Raw genomic sequence first — 19366 nt, 5'->3', positions numbered from 1 at the left:
AATCTGTTGATTACCAAATATTGATAAACATACTACATGCTATATGTGAAAATAACATGTATTGCAAGTTACACCTAAGAAAATATAGAACAGAAGGGACTCCATCTTTGTTCAAGATGTGACCTTCTAGAATGATTTCTGAACACTTATATAAGAGTATTTAACCAGCATATCATGTTATTCTTAAAGTGAAAAATATTATGTTCTTGGCTGGAGTGGGGTTGTATTTTGGCTTGAGAATTAATGTAAGAAATGCTGGGTCACTCTGACATTAACGGAAGCTTGTTAATGACTTATTGTGTTAGATGAACATAACGGGAAATATGGTGATGGGAACAAGGTGGTTTCCAGAGATGATTGTTTGGGAGGAGTTTGGGAGGAGTTAAAGGATGGAAAAGTACCCAGGCTTACCCATGGAAGTCCCTAAAACCCTTATGTGAAAAAAAACAATGTGATATCCTATAAATGATTGTAACCATCTTAAGGACGGTGTCTCCTCCTACTCATTTGGGAGAGGGGGTCCTATTTGTAAATATCTTGAATAAATATAGCTTCTTACAGTTTCTTGGTTGTCAAGTCTGTTTTTTTATGGCAAATCTCTCACTGCATTTGCATCAAATATGGGAATAAAAAGATACTGCCTAGAAAACTGCTATAGGTGAACCTGGAAGAATTTCTCATGGGAAAAAGAGGATGATCCTAAGCTCTGAGGATTAGTCTCAAAATTCCCAAATCTTGTTAAATTTTAGTATCCAATTTGGGGCTAGAATGAAACCCTTGAGAACCCAAGCCATATTTTTCAGTTTTAATAAGAATGCTAATTAGAATTAGAATGCTCTTTTTCAATGCTGTTGCAACTTTGAATCATCATTAAATGAATTGCTGTAAGTCGAGGACTACCTGTATATGCATGTATAATATGCCTCCGGCTCCTTCTGTGTGTGTGTGTGTGTGTGTGTGTGTGTGTGTGTGTGTGTGTGTGAGAGAGAGAGAGAGAGAGAGAGAGAGAGAGAGAGAGAGAGATTCAGATTTACATCAATAATCTGGATCAGAAAAAGTATATCAATATTTTTCCAACTGTGAGACCTATCCCAACATATTTATCAATAGGTTGCAAAAGGAAATTCTTCTTTGCAAGACATTTCTTTATAAATTTAGTCCCTCCTTTCCTGTATACTCTGCTGGATATATACTGTATTTCAATACATATTTCTATTTTGAATCAAAGATATAAATACATTAAAAGGAAGGAAAATAGGAAAAAATAAATCTACCAATAAACTCTTAAATGTTTTAATTGCCATTAAAATTTTAAATACATAACAAATAGTGACTGGAAAGAAGCAAATAAGAAATTCCTACCTGAACAAAGGCAACTGTAACAACAATAAGTATTGCCTGTAGAAAGATGATAAATGCTACTTATATTTTTAGCATCTTAGTAAATATGCAAGTTAAATACTATGCAGAGAAAACAAATAAATATCCAGAAGATATTAGGAACCAAATTTAAAAAGTAGGCAACTTCAGTTACATTTTGAGTTAGGATTCCATTATTACTAAATCAAGTGAAAAATTTATTATATTGTCAGTATGTAAAAGAATAGAAAATGTAATGAATTAATTCTGGGATCATTTAGACTACATCATTATTCACATACTTTTTTTTGTTAAGTCTCTTAGGCTTACCACCATTTCAAATATATTTGTGTTTTCTCCAATGTGTCTAATAATATTTTTACACAAAAGACAAAGTTGGGGACACATCATTAATGGATGTATACCATGAAAACCAAAAACATTTTTCAAGATTTTATTGTTGCCAATATCCAGACAAAGATTTATTTTCTTATCTAGAACCATTCAAAAGAAAAAAAAAACCTGAAAAATGAAAAACATGCCAATTTTCTTTTATACTACCTTTTTCTTAAGCTAAGTTACGTACTGTAATTTAGTAAAATATAACATTTAAATTCCAAATATTGCTTCTATGCAAAACATGAACCATTCCGTGATGATTCCAGATAATCTGTTTAGACTGAATGCTCTGGGTCCAGGCATAAGTAGAAGTGTTAAGGGAGAGGCAAAATAAGTAAAAGTTAAGGACATTGGCAGTATTCATGCCAACTAAGTGAAGGAAGGGAAAGGAAGATTATGAGAAGATGAGGAAGGCTGGTTGGATAGCCATGGCAATGTCCTTAGCTTCAGTTATATCAGTGGTTCCCAAAGTGGGCAGTACTGCCCCCTGGGGGGGGTGGGATGCCTTGGGGGAGCGCTAAGTGGCAAGGGGCCGACAGGGGGGCACTAAGAGGCAAGGGGGGGTGCTGGAACTCTGTCCGGCAGCCTCCAGGGGGGAAAGAAACAGGTGGCACGCAGATGGCTACCTCTCTCTCCCCATCTTGTCGTCCAGTGCAGCAGCTCTTCCCATGGAAGAATCTACCCATGAAATGAACATGTGTGTTTGTGTGTATGTGTATGTCAGAGGAGGAATGTGTGTCAAGGGGGAAGAAACATTTTTCTCGGAGTTTTGAGCTGGGAGGGGCCAGAACGAGCTGAAGCACCAATGGGAATTCTCCCTGCTCCAGTGTCATCAGTCTCTGGGCAGAGTCTCCCTTGACTTCACCCAATGGAGGAGAGAGTTCCGAGCAGAGAGAGAAGCAGAGAAAGTGGGAGGGGGGATCTTTTCAGTCTTGGGGGGCTGCATTCTAGGACGGTGTTTCATGCCAGCTCCGGAGGGGAGGGTGGACTTCCTTTTGTGCCCCCCCATGATTCTCATCCAATCTCCCTTTCTCTGTGTGCCTGGAGGGACGGACTAGATGCCCTTTGAGTTCCCACAGTCCCCAGAGGGCGCCCAGGCTGGAGCTGCCAAGACTCCAGACGGGCAAAATGGAGCCAGAGCTTGAGGGGTCCTTCGGGCTCCCCCCCTCAGTCAGGAAGGAAGGAGCCCCCAGCAGGTGCTGTGGAGGACAAGGGGAGAGGTGCAGCCCCACAGCCAGCCAGGACTTGGGAGCCCCACACTCACCCCAATCCGAAGGGAAGCCAAGAAAACCCTCAGCTGACAGTCCATGCAGGAAGAGATGGAGAGGATTTGCAGAGATCCCCCCCTAATCTGGCCAGATCCTCTCCCCAGGCCCCTTCCCCTTGACGGGGGGGGGGGGGAATTTCCATAGGGATCTCTAGGCTTTACAGGAGAAAATGGGGTTTTCCATCCTTGAAACCTGTGTCTCTCTCGCTCGAAGAGCCCCTTCCGATCTCCCCCTCAGCCCCCAATGGGAAGGCATCTCCCCCTTTCTTTCTGTGGCTCGGGATTCCACTTGTCCTTGCAAAACAGCCCCTGATGAAAATCCTGGAACAAAGTTTGGTCGTTCCTCCTCCATTTTCCGTTCCTTTCCTCGGACAATTTCAACATCTGCCCATCATTTCAAAGCGCAACAATAGATACTTTCATCAGAAAAAAATATACAAAGTAACATTTTGGGGGGAAATTGCCAATATAAAAATGCGGACATAGAAGTGGATTCGTGATGAACTTTTTTCCTTCAGAAATTTGCATATCTTGGCTGTGGAATAGGAAGCGCTGCTATAATAATGGTCCTTTTTCCAATGGTTTTTCTTCATTATTTCTTTATTATTATTTTATCATGGTGTAAAATAGAAAAAAATAAAACAAGTGAGGAAATGAGAAAAGGAAGGAAAAGGGAGGAGAAGTGTGGGAGAAAGGAGGCGCCAGCCCTGCAGGCACATCAGGAAAATAGAGCAAAGCCAGTCTTTGCTCTACTTTTCAAACACGCCGCCACTGCTGCGTTCTAGGTGCTGGTCCCGCAGGTCCAACCCATTGAGCCCGCTGCACTGGAGGGACCTGCCCAATCAAGTCCATGCGGAGCAGTGCACCAAGTCAATGGGGTGTCTGAGAGAGGGAAAGAGAGAGAGAGAGAAAAGAAAGAGAGAGAGAAAAGAGAGAGAGAAAGAGAGAACGAAGAAAAGAAAGAGAAAACGAAGAAAAGAAAGAGAAAAGAGAAAGAAAGAAAAAGGGACAAAGAAAGAGGGGGGAGGGAGGGAGGGAGGGGGAGAGAGAGGGAGGGAGGGAGGGAGGGAGAGAGAGAGAGAGAGAGAGAGAGAGAGAGAGAGAGAGAGAGAGAGAGAGAGAGAGAGAGAGAGAGAGAATATGACCTGATGCAGCAGATTGAAATGAGGCCTAGTTTAGACTTGAGGCCCTTTTCCACATTGAAACATCTTTGCCAGCATCTTTGCCAGCACATTGAAACATCTTTGGCTTCTATTAAAGGTTTTGTGGACGAAACATGGTCAAGACTATCAGAAAGCTCTCACATTTCATTGAGGCTTTAAACAGGATCCATTGGACCAGACCTCCACCCTTAAAAAGTACTTTTCCCCAATGTATTACAGTGCCAATTCTGAAGAAGGCAAAACCAAAATGTACTGGTAAAGAGAACACACACACACTCCCTTCTAACCCTGCTGGAGCAGGTGATTGAACTAGAATAGATATCTCATTATCTTTCTCCTCCCTCCTTCCTTTATTTCTTTTTCTTTCTGTCCCTTCCTTCCAACCTCCCCTCTTTCTTTGTCTGTCCCTTTTTCTTTCTTTCCCTTTTCTCTTTCTTTTCTTCTTACTCTCTTTCTCTCTCTTTTCTCTCTCTCTCTTTCCCTCTCTCAGGCTCACCCCATTGACTTGGTGCACCGCTCCGCTTGGACTTGCTTGGGCAGGTCCCTCCGGTGCAGAGGGCTCAATGGATGGACCTGTGGGGCCGGCACCTAGAATGCGGTACTGGCAGCATGTTTGAAAAGTAGAGCAAAGCCAGAGGTTGGTAATTTTTGCTGCAAAGAATCACAAAATCTTCTGGGTTGTGCACAAGAAGGGACACACATGTCAATGCAATTCAGCAACATAAAATAAAGAAATACAAATAAAAATCAACAAGAATCGGCAAAGCATCTCTAATTAGATTCTATTCACTACTAGAATCTAATCAGAGATGCTTTGCCGATTCTAGTCCAATGACCTGCTCCAGCAGGGTTGGAAGGGTGTGTGTGTGTGTGTGTGTGTGTGTGTGTGTGTGTATGTGTGCATGGCTGTCAAAACTCCAAAAACAGGTCAAGTAGTTCTGGGGAGGCCAGTCATAAATTAGAACACTTGCTAAACAACTGGCCATTAAATGAGGACCACTTGTATTTGGTTTGCCGGTCAACTGGCCATGCCCACCCAGTCACATGACCACCAAACCACATCTACCAGGTTATGTGACCAGCAAGCCACGCCCAGCCAGCAAGCCATGCCAGCTAGTCACGTGATCAACAAGCCATACCTTCAAATTAGGCCATGCCCATAGAAATTTGAATCCCACTCCTGGGTGGTGGGCACTGAGGATCAATTTGTAGCATCAAGGGGGCGGTGGACTGAAAAAGTTTGGGAACCACTCCTCTAAGGGAACACTCGTAACCCAGGAATTATCTGTACTGACAAGATACAGCAGGCAACCAGGCTGATACATTCAATGCAGAGGAGAAGGGGAAAGATAGCTAAAGTACATCAGCCTTGCCCACCCCATAAGTTCTAGAATTGATTTAAACTATATTCAAATACTATTGTTATAGTTTCCAATTTAACAGGATCTAAAACAGCTTTGTCTTATACAGTAGAATCAGTCAATTTTTTAGAAAAAAAGAAGAGAACAAAAATAATATGATCACTGCTGCTACTATACAGCTCCATTCAATCAATATATCACTGAACAAAGGAAGAATATAGTTACATGAGAAACAATGTAGATGCACAGATAATTTGTTTCTCTTTAAATTTAAAAACTTTACAATGGGAACAGTGTGCAAGTATTTTTAATATATTTAGTAATAGTCAAGGATTTAGAAATTTTACTTTGCCATGTATACAATCCAAAAGCTTACAGAAAAAAGGCATCCTTTAAAATACCAGGTATAGTATACAATCTTAATATACAGGTGAAACTCGAAAAATAAGAAATCATGCAAAAGTTCATTTATTTCAGTAATGCAACTTAAAGGGTGAAACTAATATATGAGATAGACTCATTACATGCAAAGCAAGATAGTTCAAGCAGTGATTTGTCATAATTGTGATGATTATGGCTTACCGCCCATGAAAACCCCAAATCCACAATCTCAGAAAATTAGAATATTACATGCAATCAATAGAAAAAGGATTGTACATAGAAAAATGTTATGTCTCACCTGTGCAAACGAGGTGAGAAGTCCAAATTTCCAACTGAATATAAACAAGCAAGCAAGTCCAGTAATTACAGGGTTAAATTCCTTGAGTCGATAAAGTTCTTGGCAGTCTCACACAAGCTGTCTGCCAAGTCCGACAAGAAAGCAGGAACACAAATCACAAGCTGTCACCACACACAGGGTACTCTGAAGCTTCTCTCACTAAGTAACACGTTGTCCCGAACAAGTTCCCAGAGCGAACACACCCACTTTTATTCCCTGTGGGGCGTGTCAGTCCCTCATCTCAGTCTCTGATTCGTCCTTTCTTTCTGCGTTGCAACTCGCACTTTTGCCTGCGCCGTTGCCTCGCATCAAGCCAGCATTCCTCAGCTTGATCCTCAGTCAGAGACTCTGATACGCCTTCCTGGTTATCTGCCGACACCTGAGGCACAATCAAGGAGGAAGGTCTTGCTGAAGAGGAAAGTCCTGGGGAGGAAGGCAACTCCAAATCCTCTAACAAAACAGGCTCAAACCTCAGAGCCAAATCCTCCTCTTCCTCACTGTCCAAGTCTTCGTCCTCTAACAAAGCAGGCTCAAACCTCAGAGCTAAATCCTCCTCTTCCTCATTGTCCAAGTCTTCGTCCTCTAACAAAGCAGGCTCAAACCTCCGAGCCACAACACTATCCCTCAACGCAGGGCCCTTCCCCCGAGTCTGACGATCAGGACGTGGTTTCAATGGAAACTGTTCATGGAATCTCCGGATAAGGTCCGGGAAGTGGACTGTGGAAGCATCCACCCAGGAAAGAGCCTCCAGTCCATCCCCCAGCCTCTCGACGAAGTATTGAAACCGTCCTTTCAGCCAGCCAGAATCCCGAATGCTGACCACCGTGTCGTCAGCAGCGGGATCATCGCCGGGTACAGGTGAAGGAACCGTAGCAGCGGGAGAACGGAAAGCACACGAAGGGGCGTCAGGAACCAGAAGGGAACAGTGGAAGACAGGATGAATGCGCATAGAGCGCGGTAGGCAACGGGATTGAGCCGATAAGCAACGGGATTGATGACTGCTTCGATAGGGAAGGGACCGATGAAGCGATGGTCCAACTTCTTGATCGGACGATTGACCCATAGATGCTTCGTGGATAACCATACCCTGTCTCCCACAGCCAGTGGGGGCATCGCCCGGCGAGAACGATCTGCGAACCTTTTATAGTCCTCCTTAGCCCGTTCCAATTGCTGTGAAATCAATTGGTGAACCGAATGCAGTTCCGACAAGAAGTCCCGCGTCTCAGGAACCGGGGAATCCAAGATCGACAATGGGAAAAACCTCGGATGGTAAACCCACATTCGTGTAAAAAGGTGTCATGTGAGTGGAGGTGTGCTGGGAGTTGTTGAAGTCACCCAATCATTCTGTCGGTGGTTGACAAAACACCTTAAATATTGTGCGAAGATGCCAATCACCTTCTCCATCCCACCATCAGTCTCCGGATGGTGCGCCGACGACAAGCACACCTGTACCTGTATCGCGGTCATTAGGCTCTTCCAAAATTGAGTGGTAAACTGGACACCGCAATCTGAAATTACCCTATCCGGCAGACCATGAAGACGGAACACATGTTGCAAAAATAACCGGGCAGTAGTACGAGCCGACAGTAATCTCCGACAGGGGATAAAGTGGGCCATCTTGGTTAACATATCAACCACCACGAGTACCGTCGTATATCTCGACGTATATCTTAACAAATGTGTTAAGAAGTCCATGGAAATTGCCCCCCATGGTCTGTCCGGAGTCGGCAGAGGTTGAAGGAGACCAGGAGGCGCACCCGTCGCGGCTTTCACTTGCCTGCATGGTACACAGGATGCGACATAGGCGTGGACATCATGCCGGACTTGAGGCCACCAAAAAGTCCGTGTGACAAGATGAAGGGTCTTTAAAAACCCAAAATGGCCAGCAGCAGGGTTGTCGTGACATTGAGTCATAATAAGGGCTCTAAGTGTCTCCGTGGGCATGTACAACCGGCCCCGATGTCATAGTAAGCCCTCCTCCAAAGTCCATGGGGAGTCAGGTCCAATTTCCCCCATTCTCTGCTGCGACCAAGCGTCCAAGCGCTGCGCCTCTCGTATTCGAGTCCGCAAATCCACTGGTTCCTGGATAACGGCTAAAGATTCCGGTGGCAGCACCGTACGTGGAGGAAGGGGGTCCTCGGGACAAAGGTACTCAGGTTTACAGGACAGGGCATCTGCTCTCTGATTTTGACCACTGGGGATATAGGTCACAGAAAAGTTGAACCGGGCAAAGAACAACGACCACTGGATCTGTCGCTGGTTCAACTTCCTTGCAGTCGACAAGTGTTCCAAATTACGATGATCCGTCCGAACCTCCACCTTGCGCCGGGCCCCCTCAAGATGATGTCGCCAGGTCTCAAATGCAGCCTTGATAGCCAGCAACTCTTTTTCCCAGATAGTATAGTTGCGCTCGGAAGGAGTGAGTTTCCGAGAATAGTAAGCGCAGGGAAAAAGAGGTGCGCCATCCGCCGGGGCTTGCAACAACACAGCCCCAATAGCCACGTTGGACACATCCGTCTCCACCACAAAAGGACGATGAGGATCAGGATGCCTCAGGACAGGTTCCGCGATGAAGGCCTTCTTGAGAGCCTCAAAGGCCTGTTGCTGCGGGGGGCCCCACTGGAACAGAACCTTCTTTCGAAGGAGTTGGGTTATGGGACCCATCAGCTTAGCAAAACCCAGGATGAAGGTCCGGTAATAATTAGCGAATCCCAAGAGACGTTGAACGTCCTTCACTCGACGAGGGGGTTCCCAACTACACAAGGCCTCCACTTTACACGGGTCCATGGCAATGCCTTCAGGAGAGATGATGTGCCCCAAGAACTCTATGGAAGTCTGGAAAAAGAGGCATTTCTCCAGCTTCGCATAGAGTTGATGTTCCCGAAGACGTTGCAAGACCTGACGAACTTGTTGAAGATGGCTGTCTCTGGACCTGGAATAAATCAAAATATCGTCCAGGTACACCACCATGAACCGATCGAGCATGTCCCAGAACGCATCGTTCATCAGGTGCTGGAAGACTGCGGGGGCGTTGGTCAACCCAAACGGCATCATGGTGTACTCAAAATGGCCGTATCGGGTGCCAAACGCTGTCTTCCATTCGTCCCCCTCTCGCATCCGCACCAGGTTGTAGGCCCCTCGAAGATCGAGCTTGGTGAAAACAGTGGCCCTCCGTAATCGCTCCATCAACTCTGGAATGAGCGGCAAGGGATAACTATTCCGCACCGTAATGGCATTCAACCGGCGGTAATCGCAGCACAAGCGCAAGTCTCCTGTCTTCTTTTTAACGAAAAGAACGGGAGCAGAAAGAGGGGACGACGACGGCCGGATAAACCCCCGGGCCAAATTCTTTTCCAAGAAATCACGAAGGGCGGCCAATTCGGGCTCAGACATAGAATACAGGCGTCCCTTGGGTAGTGGGGCATTGGGCAGAAGGCCCACTGGACAGTCATAAGATCGATGCGGGGGTAACCGATCTGCCTCCTTCTCACTAAATACATCGGAGAAATCGGACAGTTCAGGAGGTACGGAGACAGCGGGGGCGGCGATGTCCTGGCCAGCACAGGTGTGTCATAAATGGTCCACGCACTGGAAACTCGGGAACGAAATGGCGTTCTGTGCCCATGCCACCCGAGGATCATGTAACCGTAGCCAGGCCATTCCGAGGACCAAGGGGAGATGGAGGTCCGCAGTGATGTAAAAACTAATCGCCTCCTCATGGTCCCCAATGACCAGGCGCAACGGCTGGGTAGCAAAGTGAATGGGTCCAGCACGAAGTTCCCGTCCATCAATTGTCTCAACCTTTATTGGCGGCTCCACCGAAACCAGGGGAACATCAAAATGAGCCGCAAAAGCCTGGTCCATAAAATTGGTCGTAGCCCCCGAGTCCACCAATGCTATCGCGGGAATCCCCTTTGACCGGGATGGCAAGAAAACCTGAGCATCGAGAAGTAAATGTCGAGGGGGCCCAGAGTCCACCTCCGCTACTTCAGGCGGGTGGTTGATACGTGTCTGGCCTAGAGTTTCCCCGAGGCCGGGCCGACCTTGTTTCCCCGACTGATCAAGTCTAGATTCGGGCACAGGCCTGCGTGCCCCCCGTTGTTGAACAGGACAACTTGCAAAGTGTCCAGGCCCCCCACAATACAGGCATAAACCTCCCTGGAGTCTCCGTGTGCGTTCGTGGGTCGTCAAATGAGGTCGGACCACACCCAACTCCATCAGCTCCTCTGCCATTGCCACGACACTGTGGGAGACCCGGGGCGTTGGTTTTACAGGGCATTGAGGTGGATGGCTGCTCCTGGACGGGGGCGTCGAGTCCTGTGGCGTTGAAGCCGGGTGTCAATGCGCAAGCATTGCACCACAAAAGCGTCGAGGGTCCGGGCCAGCTCCACATGAATCAATTCGTCCTGTAAGTCCTCCGACAAGCCATCCTGAAAAGCGTCCATCAAAGCCGCCTCGTTCCACGTAGAGTCCAAACAGATCAGTCAAAATTCCGAAATGAACTCCTGCAAGAGGCGTTTCCCCTGGCGAAGTTCCTTCAGGCGCCTGGCTGCTGTCTGAGTCCTTATGGGGTCCTCATACTTAATGTAGGTGATGCCAAAACCCCTGATAGTCTGTTAACAATGGACTCTCTTGCACTAATAAAGGAGTGGCCCACCTGACAGCCGAGCCCGAAAGAAGGCTTATTACAAACCCCACCCAAGCCCGATCATCAGGGAAATCCTCCGGCCTCAGAGCCATAAACAATTGGCACTGTCCCATGAAAGCTGGGAACATTTCAGGCTGCCCAGAGAACTTATCTGGCACAGCTACCGGGCATTTCCTACGGGGAGGGGCAGGAGGAGCAGCACGAGCCTGCAGGAGAGTGAGTTGATTAATCAGCTGAGTAACTTGCTGCTGCAAAACCTGGTTATCGTTCTGCAGCTGGTTAAGCTGCTGCTGCTGCTGCTGCTGTTGATCCATCTTGGTCAAAAGATGGCTTTTGTTAAGGTTCGGGACAAAAATGTTATGTCTCACCTGTGCAAACGAGGTGAGAAGTCCAAATTTCCAACTGAATATAAACAAGCAAGCAAGTCCAGTAATTACAGGGTTAAATTCCTTGAGTCGATAAAGTTCTTGGCAGTCTCACACAAGCTGTCTGCCAAGTCCGACAAGAAAGCAGGAACACAAATCACAAGCTGTCACCACACACAGGGTACTCTGAAGCTTCTCTCACTAAGTAACACGTTGTTCCAAACAAGTTCCCAGAGCGAACACACCCATTTTTATTCCCTGTGGGGCGTGTCAGTCCCTCATCTCAGTCTCTGATTCGTCCTTTCTTTCTGCGTTGCAACTCGCACTTTTGCCTGCGCCGTTGCCTCGCATCAAGCCAGCATTCCTCAGCTTGATCCTCAGTCAGAGACTCTGATACGCCTTCCTGGTTATCTGACGACACCTGAAGCATAATCAAGGAGGAAGGTCTTGCTGAAGAGGAAAGTCCTGGGGAGGAAGGCAACTCCAAATCCTCTAACAAAGCAGGCTCAAACCTCAGAGCCAAATCCTCCTCTTCCTCATTGTCCAAGTCTTCGTCCTCTAACAAAGCAGGCTCAAACCTCAGAGCCACAACAGAACAATATCAGACCTCTGAAAAGTATAAGCATGCATATGTACTCAGTACTTGGTTTGGGCCCCTTTTGCAGCAATTACTGCCTCAATGCAGCGTGGCATGAAAGCTATCAGCCTGTGGCACTGCTGAGGTGTTATGGAAGACCAGGATGCTTCAATAGCGGCCTTCAGCTCTTCTGCGTTGTTCGGTCTCATGTCTCTCATCTTTTTCTTGGCAATGCCCCATAGATTTTCTACGGGGTTCAGGTCAGGCGAGTTTGCTGGCCAATCAAGCACAGTAATCCCACGGCCACTGAATCAGGTTTTGGTGCTTTTGGCAGTGTGGGCAGGTGCCAAGTCCTGCTGGAAAATGAAGTCAGCATCCCCATAAAGCTCGTCTGCGGAAGAAAGCATGAAGTGCTCCAAAATCTCCTGGTAGACGGCTGCGTTGACCCTGGACTTAATGAAGCTCAGTGGACCAACACTAGCAGATGACATGGCTCCCCAAATCAACAGAGACTGTGGAAACTTCACACTGGACTTCAAGCATCTTGCAGTGTGTGCCTCTCCATTCTTCCTCCAGACTCTGGGTCCTTTGTTTCCAAATGAGATGTAAAAGTTGCTCTCATCAGAAAAGAGAACTCTGGACCACTGAGGAACAGACCAGTTCTGTTTTTCTTTAGCCCAGGTAAGACGCTTCTGACGTTGTTTGTTGTTCAGGAGCGGCCTGACAAGAGGAATACGACATTTGAAGCCCATGTCCAGAATCCATCTATGTATGGTGGCTCTGTGTATGGTGGCACTGACTCCAGCCTCAGTCCACTCCTTGTGAAAGTCCTCAACACTTTTGAATGGCCTTTTCCTGACAATCCTCTCCAGGCTGCAGTCGTCCCTGCTGCTTGTGCACCTTTTTCTTCCACACTTTTCCCTTCCACATAACTTTCTAGTAATGTGCTTTGATACAGCGCTTTGGGAACACCCAACTTCTTTTGCAATTACCTTTTGAGGCTTTCCCTCCTTATGGAGGGTGTCAATGATGGTTTTCTGCACAACTGTCAGGTCAGAAGTCTTTCCCATGATGGTGATTCCTACTGAACCAGACTGAGAAGGCTCAGGAACCCTTTGCAGGTGTTATGGCTTAATTAGCTGATTAGAGTGGGACACTTTGAGCCTAGAATATTGAACCTTTTCACAATATTCTAATTTTCTGAGATTGTAGATTTGGAGTTTTCATGAGCTGTAAGCCATAATCATCTCAATTATGACACATCATGGCTTGAACTATCTTGCTTTGCGTGTAATGAGTCTATCTCATATATTATGTTCACCTTTTAAGTTGTATTACTGAAATAAATGAACTTTTGCACGATGTTCTAATTTTTCGAGTTTCACCTGTACATCTGGTCTTTAAATACAGAAAAAACTGAGTAAATACCATTTCTTAAAGCTAGTTAAAATGCATGTTTCAGTAAAACGTATTATGTGGAAAGACAAAGCAATTTGGGATGGCAAGCAATGCCAAGTCCGACAAGAAAGCAAATAATAATTTTGATCTAAAGCAAATAATTTGAAAAAAATAGCTGAGAATATCTAAATACATTATGTCACAGAAGTGAGTACACCGCTTCACATTTTGTAAATATTTAAGTATATCTTTTCATGTGACAACACTGAAGAAATGACACTTGGCTACAATGGGAATGTAGTGTAGTGGGTGTACAGCTTGTATAACAGTGTAAATGTGCTGTCCCCTCAAAATAATGCAACATACAGCCATTAATGTCTAAACCCCTGGCAACAAAAGTGAGTACACTCCTAAGTGATAATGTCCAAATGGGACCCAAGTAGCCATTTTCCCTGCCTGGTGTCATGTGACTCGTTAGTGTTACAAAGTCTCAAGTGTGAAGGCAGAGCAGATGTGTCAAATTTGATGTTATCGCTCTCATTCTCTGATACTGGTCACTGGAAGTTCAACATGCCACCTCATGGCAATGAACTCTCTGAGGATCTGAAACAACAAATTGTTGCTCTACATCAGGGGTCCTCAAACTACGGCCCGCAAGCTGGATATAGCCTGCTGAAGCCATTAATCCAGACCGCATGGGATTATGAGGCTGTCCCGCCCACATCACCCCACCTACCTGCCAGCCCCCACTCTTCGGCTGAGCGCAGAACTTCCCTTTGCGAGTCCCGTGGGATAGAACTGGAAAGCAAGCCAATGTTTTTGCTGACAGAGTGCTTCTAGGGACGGGCAAGGCCAAAAAAGAGCGGGCAGAGGCACAGGGAGGCATCCGCATGCCTTGTTTTTGGCCAGCAGAGTGCTTCTAGGGATAGGGAGGCCAAAAAAGGGGTGGGGACAGGCCCAGGGAGTCATCCATGTGTCCTGTTTTTGGCCAGCAGAGTGCTTCTGGGGGACGGAGAGGCCAAAAATGGGCTGCACCTTTTGCCAGCCAAGGAAAGAATTCTAAGAGGGACTTCAGTCCATTGTCACTTTGCTGTGGGGGGAAAAATGAAGAGTCCCAATGGGAGAGGCTGCGCCTACCATGTAATTACACATCGCTTCCAAGAGTCATGGTTAGTGCCAGATACCTGTGTGCTTTCCATTCATCCTGTGTGACGCATAGCAGAAGCAGAGAGGGGTAGGAGGCCTAAGAGCATGCCAAGCCCCAGCGCAGTGCTTTCTCATGCCGGCCGGATTAGCTCAGAAGCAGCAGATCCCCCAGTCACGGGCTGGATGTGGGGTCCAAGGTGAGGTGGAGGGAAAGTGGGTGGCCCTCAGTGGAGAGTGCCACCGTGGCACTAAGCGCAACTCTTGGAAGCGATGCTTAATTATGCAGCAGGCGCAGCCTCTCCCATTGGGACCCTTCAGCTCCCCCCCCCCCAGCCTGGCAGAGCAACAGTGGCAAATCTTAGCTCTTTCCTTGGCCAGCGAAAGGCGTAGCCCTTCACTCATGAAGATAGCTTGGCAGCCCATGGAGAAGCAGAGCTGGCGAGATGGGAGCAAGCTAGGAAGCAACAGCTGCCCTGTCACCTTCTTCCCACCCACCCCGCTGCCACCTCTTGGCTGCCTGTCCTTCTCCCACTCGGCACTTGGCAATTCCAGGGTGGTGGCCGGTGAGGCTGCCTGCCCCTGAAGGAGAACGTCTGTCTCTGCTCCTGAAGAGGGAGGCAGTAAGAACATCCAAGAGGCAGCGGTGGGGGAAAGAAGATGGTGGGGCGGCTGTTGCGGCGCCCACTCCCTAGCTCGCTCACGTCTCAGTGGCCAAGCCCCCGCCTTGGGGTTTCCTTGCCTGATCTGCTCTAAGTGACGCCTGTCCAGTCGGATCTTGCCTGGAAAACACGCAAAGCCCTTGATCGAGCCTGTTGTGTGCGTTCGACACATGCGGAAGAAGCTCTGGGACAGCCAGTGAGATTCCAAAAGCTGATTGAGACCACCGCAATGGGAATGGAATGGAAATAGGAGAGAATGGAATGGGAATGGGAATAGGATGAGATGGGATAGAATGGAATAGCAATAGCATGGAGTGGGAATGGGAGTGGGAATAGGATGGAATGGAATGGAAATGGAAAGGAATGGAATTCAACAAGGTATCCTAGGGCACTGCCAGGATTGAAGGGGATCTTGCAGAAGATGCCCCAGGGGAGAGGGAGAGAGATGTGGAGAGAGAGATGAAAAGAGATAGATATGGAAAGAGAGACAGAGACAGAAACGGATGGATGGATGGATGGATGGGAGGGAGGGAGGGAGGGAGGGAGGGGGAGAGAGAGAGAGAGAGAGAGAGAGAGAGAGAGTATATCTTGTTCATTGTAAGCTCTTTGGGGCTGAGAAGAATTGCTGCAAAACTGAGTATCCTGAAGTGGACCACTAAACATCTTAAAAAACGATTTAGTAAAAAAAAAGTCAACCAAAACAACAACATGCAAACAAAAGCAAATAAAACACCCTCAGGAGCAAAATGAATGAAAGTTTAATTTGTGTGTATTGTTTAGTGGACTGCTAAGTTGGCAACATACACTGCTAAATTGGCCACACCCACCTAGTCACATGACACCTAGCCATGCCCACCCAATCACATGACCACCTAGCCAAGCCCACCCAGCCAGTCCGGCCCCTCAACACTCTGAGGGACCGTGAATTGGCCCTCTATTTAAAAAGTTTGAAGACCCCTGCTCTACATAAAGATGTCCTAGGCTATAAGAAGATTACCAAGACCCTGAAACTAAGCTGCACCACGGTGGCCAAGATCATACAGTGGTTTAATAGGATAGGTTCCACTCAGAACAGGCCTCGCTATGGTCAACCAAAAAAACTGAGTGCCTATCAGTATCATATCCAGAGGTTGGCTTTGTGAAATAGACGTATGAGTGCTACCAGCATTGCTGCAGAGGTTGAAGGGGTGGGGGTCATCCTGTCAGTGCTTAGATCGTATGCTGCATGCTGGATCAAATTGGTCTGCAGGGCTGTCATCCCAGAAAGAAGCCTTTTCTAAAAATGATACATAAGAAAGCCCGCAAATGGTTTGCTGCAGACAATCAGACTTAGGACATGGATTTCTGGAACCATGTCCTATGGTCCGATGAGACCAAGATAAACATATTTGTTTCAGATGGTGTCAAGCATGTGTGGGGGCAACCAAGTGAGGAGTACAAAGACAAGTGTATCTTGCCTACAGTCAAGCATGGTGGTGGGAATGTCTTGGTCTGGGACTGCATGAGTGCTGCCAGCACTGGAGAGCTACAGTTCATTGAGGGAACCAAGAATGCCAACATGTACTGTGACATACTGAAGCAGAGCATGATTCTCTCCCTCAGAGACTGGGCCACAAGGCAGTATTCCAACATGATAATGACCCCAAACACACCTCCAAAACAACCATTGCCTTGCTAAAGAAGCCCCATTTGGACATTATCACTTAGGAATGTACTCACTTTTGTTGCAAGCACACATTAATGGCTGTGTGTTGTGTCATTTTGAGGGGACAGCACATTTACACCATTATACAAGCTGTATACTCACTACTTTACATTGTAGCCAAGTGTCATTTCTTCAGTGTTGTCACATGAAAAGATATACTTAAATATTTACAAAATGTGAGGGGGTGTACTCACTTCTGTGACAGTGTATATACAGAGAGGGCTGTGTTTATTTAAAGCTTGGACCTGAAACAATGGCCCTCTAGATATTATTAGAACTATATTTCTCATTATGTATATCCATTGGCCATGATATATAATTAAAGGAAGTTTATCGTAGGTTTTATACCCTTCATTTAAATGCGAAAAGACAATCTTACCACAGTGATACTGACGGCATCATCAAATTGATGCATTATAACACTGATGACTGCAGAAGCCAAGAGGAGCATAATCAGAGGATTTTTAAACTACAGAGAAAAGGAAAAAAAAAAATTCAGAAATATCTTGGAATAATAAAGAAAATTCCTTTTCCCATTACATCAAAATTAATGATAGCTTTATGGGAACAATGTACCAAAAAATAACTCCCAAGTCATAATGTCTCAAAAGAGGGGGCCTTAAGCAATATTATTAAATATACATGTGCTAGATTTTAATATGTTTTATTAATCAAATTTAATTAATACCTCTCTAAATAAAACATTTGAAGAAAAGTTTTATACAGGTAGTCCTCAACAGTTAGTTTAGTGATCGTTCAATGTTACAATGTTACAATGGCAGTGAAATAGTGACATGAGTTTTTCACACTTAAGACCATTGCAGCATCCTCATGGTTACATAATCAAAATTCAGACGCTTGGCAACTAACTCATATTTATGACAGTTGCAGTGTTCCAGGGTAATGTGATCACTTTTTGTGACATGTAACAATTCACTTAATAATCATGTTACTAACTTAAAAAACTGCAATGATTCATCAACAACTGTGGCAAGAAAGACCACAAAACTGGGCAACATTCACTTAACAACAAAGTGTTAAGTTTGTTCCTAGCAACAAAAATGTTGGGCTCAATTGTATTTATAAGTCGAGGACTACTTATATGCACTTTTGTTATTAATTAGAATATCATTTAGAAATATAATCATCAAAAATATTGTGTAAATATTTATTTAAATAAGCTTTTAAAAAAAAAAGAAAAATTCAAAGAATCTAATCCTAAAGGGACCTGAGTAATGGATGGAACTATCTTGGAAGATTAAATCAGCTGGAATACATTTCTCCAGTTGCCACCATCATACTATCACATCATTAGCTGATTTTGATCCCATCATTTCTTAGCTTGTGTGAAGGTAGCTCATTTGGGTACTTAAATAATCAAGTGTTCTTGGAAAAGATTCTTACCTGAGAAATATATTTTTTCCATAGTGGTTCATCTTCAGTAATATCAAATTCATTCCAACCATGAAATGCTCTTCTATGGCAAACTTCATTATTTTTCAAGCCATTCTGAATATCAGCCTACAAAATATATATTGATATGCATATTAAGAGATATACTTAATCTACACATTCTTTCTGTACAATCAAATAGTAAAATCCCATAAAAGCCATATTGGTATGAATATTATACCTGGATAAAAGCCTTTTATCTAATCTTGTTTCATAATTGTGTATTTTAGGAATTGGAACGACACAGTAGAAGTTCTAATTAAAACAATTAAGACTTATTCCTGAATTGCTGGCTTTTTACCAACAAAAAGACTCAATGTTCACTTCTACTAGACTAATAAAGCATCATACTGAATTTGAGATTCAAGGGATTGAATCCAATTTCTATTATGATTATTGATGAATGTATTTTTTTTCCTTTATGTACACTGAGAGCATATGCACCAAAGACAAATTCCTTGTGTATCCAATCACGCTTGACCAGTAAAGGATTCTATTCTATTATATGAACTTGCCCATGCAGGGGAGGGGACACTATTTTCCAGCCTCCACACCTCTTTTTTTTGGGGGGGGGGGAGATTCTAAAGCACCTAGTAAACAGGACCTGTTTAAAAATGAACATTCCTTTCCCAAACCAAAAATAATCACAACCCCATCCATTTGCATTATCATTTACTGATGTGACATTTGGGCTTTTCTCAATGTTAAATGGGTTATTCAGCCATTCCATGAGAAATCTTCCACCTTGGAAGTTAGTTCTCACAGCAAATAAGCTATTGGGAGTATTGTTCCTAGAGAGACAGACTCTCTTGACATCAAGTATGATACCCCCTTATGGGTAGGAAAATAGATTTTCTGTGAGTTTTTAGAAATCTTTCTTGCTTCTGTAATTAATGTATTCAATTTGCCATCTATATTGTTTAGTATGAATTCATCAGAAGTCAGGAAAGAGCATTTGGAGAGAATCAAGGTAAATAGGCACCTATATCCAGAAAATAACTTTATCTTAAACATGACTGATACATTAAAAGTTAATTATTCATGTTAAATTGCATCACAGAATTTAATACAGCATTAGTATTAGCATTATGTTTGAATAACTGAATGATCAGATTATTTTTAATTTAATGTTTTTTCTAATTCACTCAG

The 19366-nt window shown here is 45.0% G+C and overlaps 1 protein-coding gene and 1 pseudogene across 13 annotated transcripts in view; both read right to left on the bottom strand.

The window, feature by feature from the left end:
- The window catches only part of ATP2C1 (ATPase secretory pathway Ca2+ transporting 1), an 80781-nt gene that overhangs the window by 45458 nt on the left and 15957 nt on the right, over positions 1–19366 (bottom strand). For all 13 annotated transcript variants that reach the window (XM_087946092.1, XM_087946091.1, XM_087946099.1 and 10 more), the window contains 3 exons: positions 18170–18286; positions 17145–17234; positions 1363–1398 (listed from right to left, as the gene is read on the bottom strand). In XM_087946092.1, coding sequence (XP_087802218.1) covers positions 1363–1398; positions 17145–17234; positions 18170–18286 — 243 coding nt within the window. The remainder of the gene's footprint in view (positions 1–1362; positions 1399–17144; positions 17235–18169; positions 18287–19366) is intronic.
- Positions 8081–9252, bottom strand: LOC148128874 (uncharacterized; annotated as a pseudogene).

Source organism: Notechis scutatus, chromosome Z, assembly GCF_049901735.1.
Source record: "Notechis scutatus isolate UNSWTSFEM ecotype Mainland chromosome Z, rNotScu1.2, whole genome shotgun sequence".
NCBI classification, from domain to species: Eukaryota; Metazoa; Chordata; class Lepidosauria; order Squamata; family Elapidae; genus Notechis; species Notechis scutatus.
This window is presented reverse-complemented; position numbering and strand designations above follow the sequence as displayed.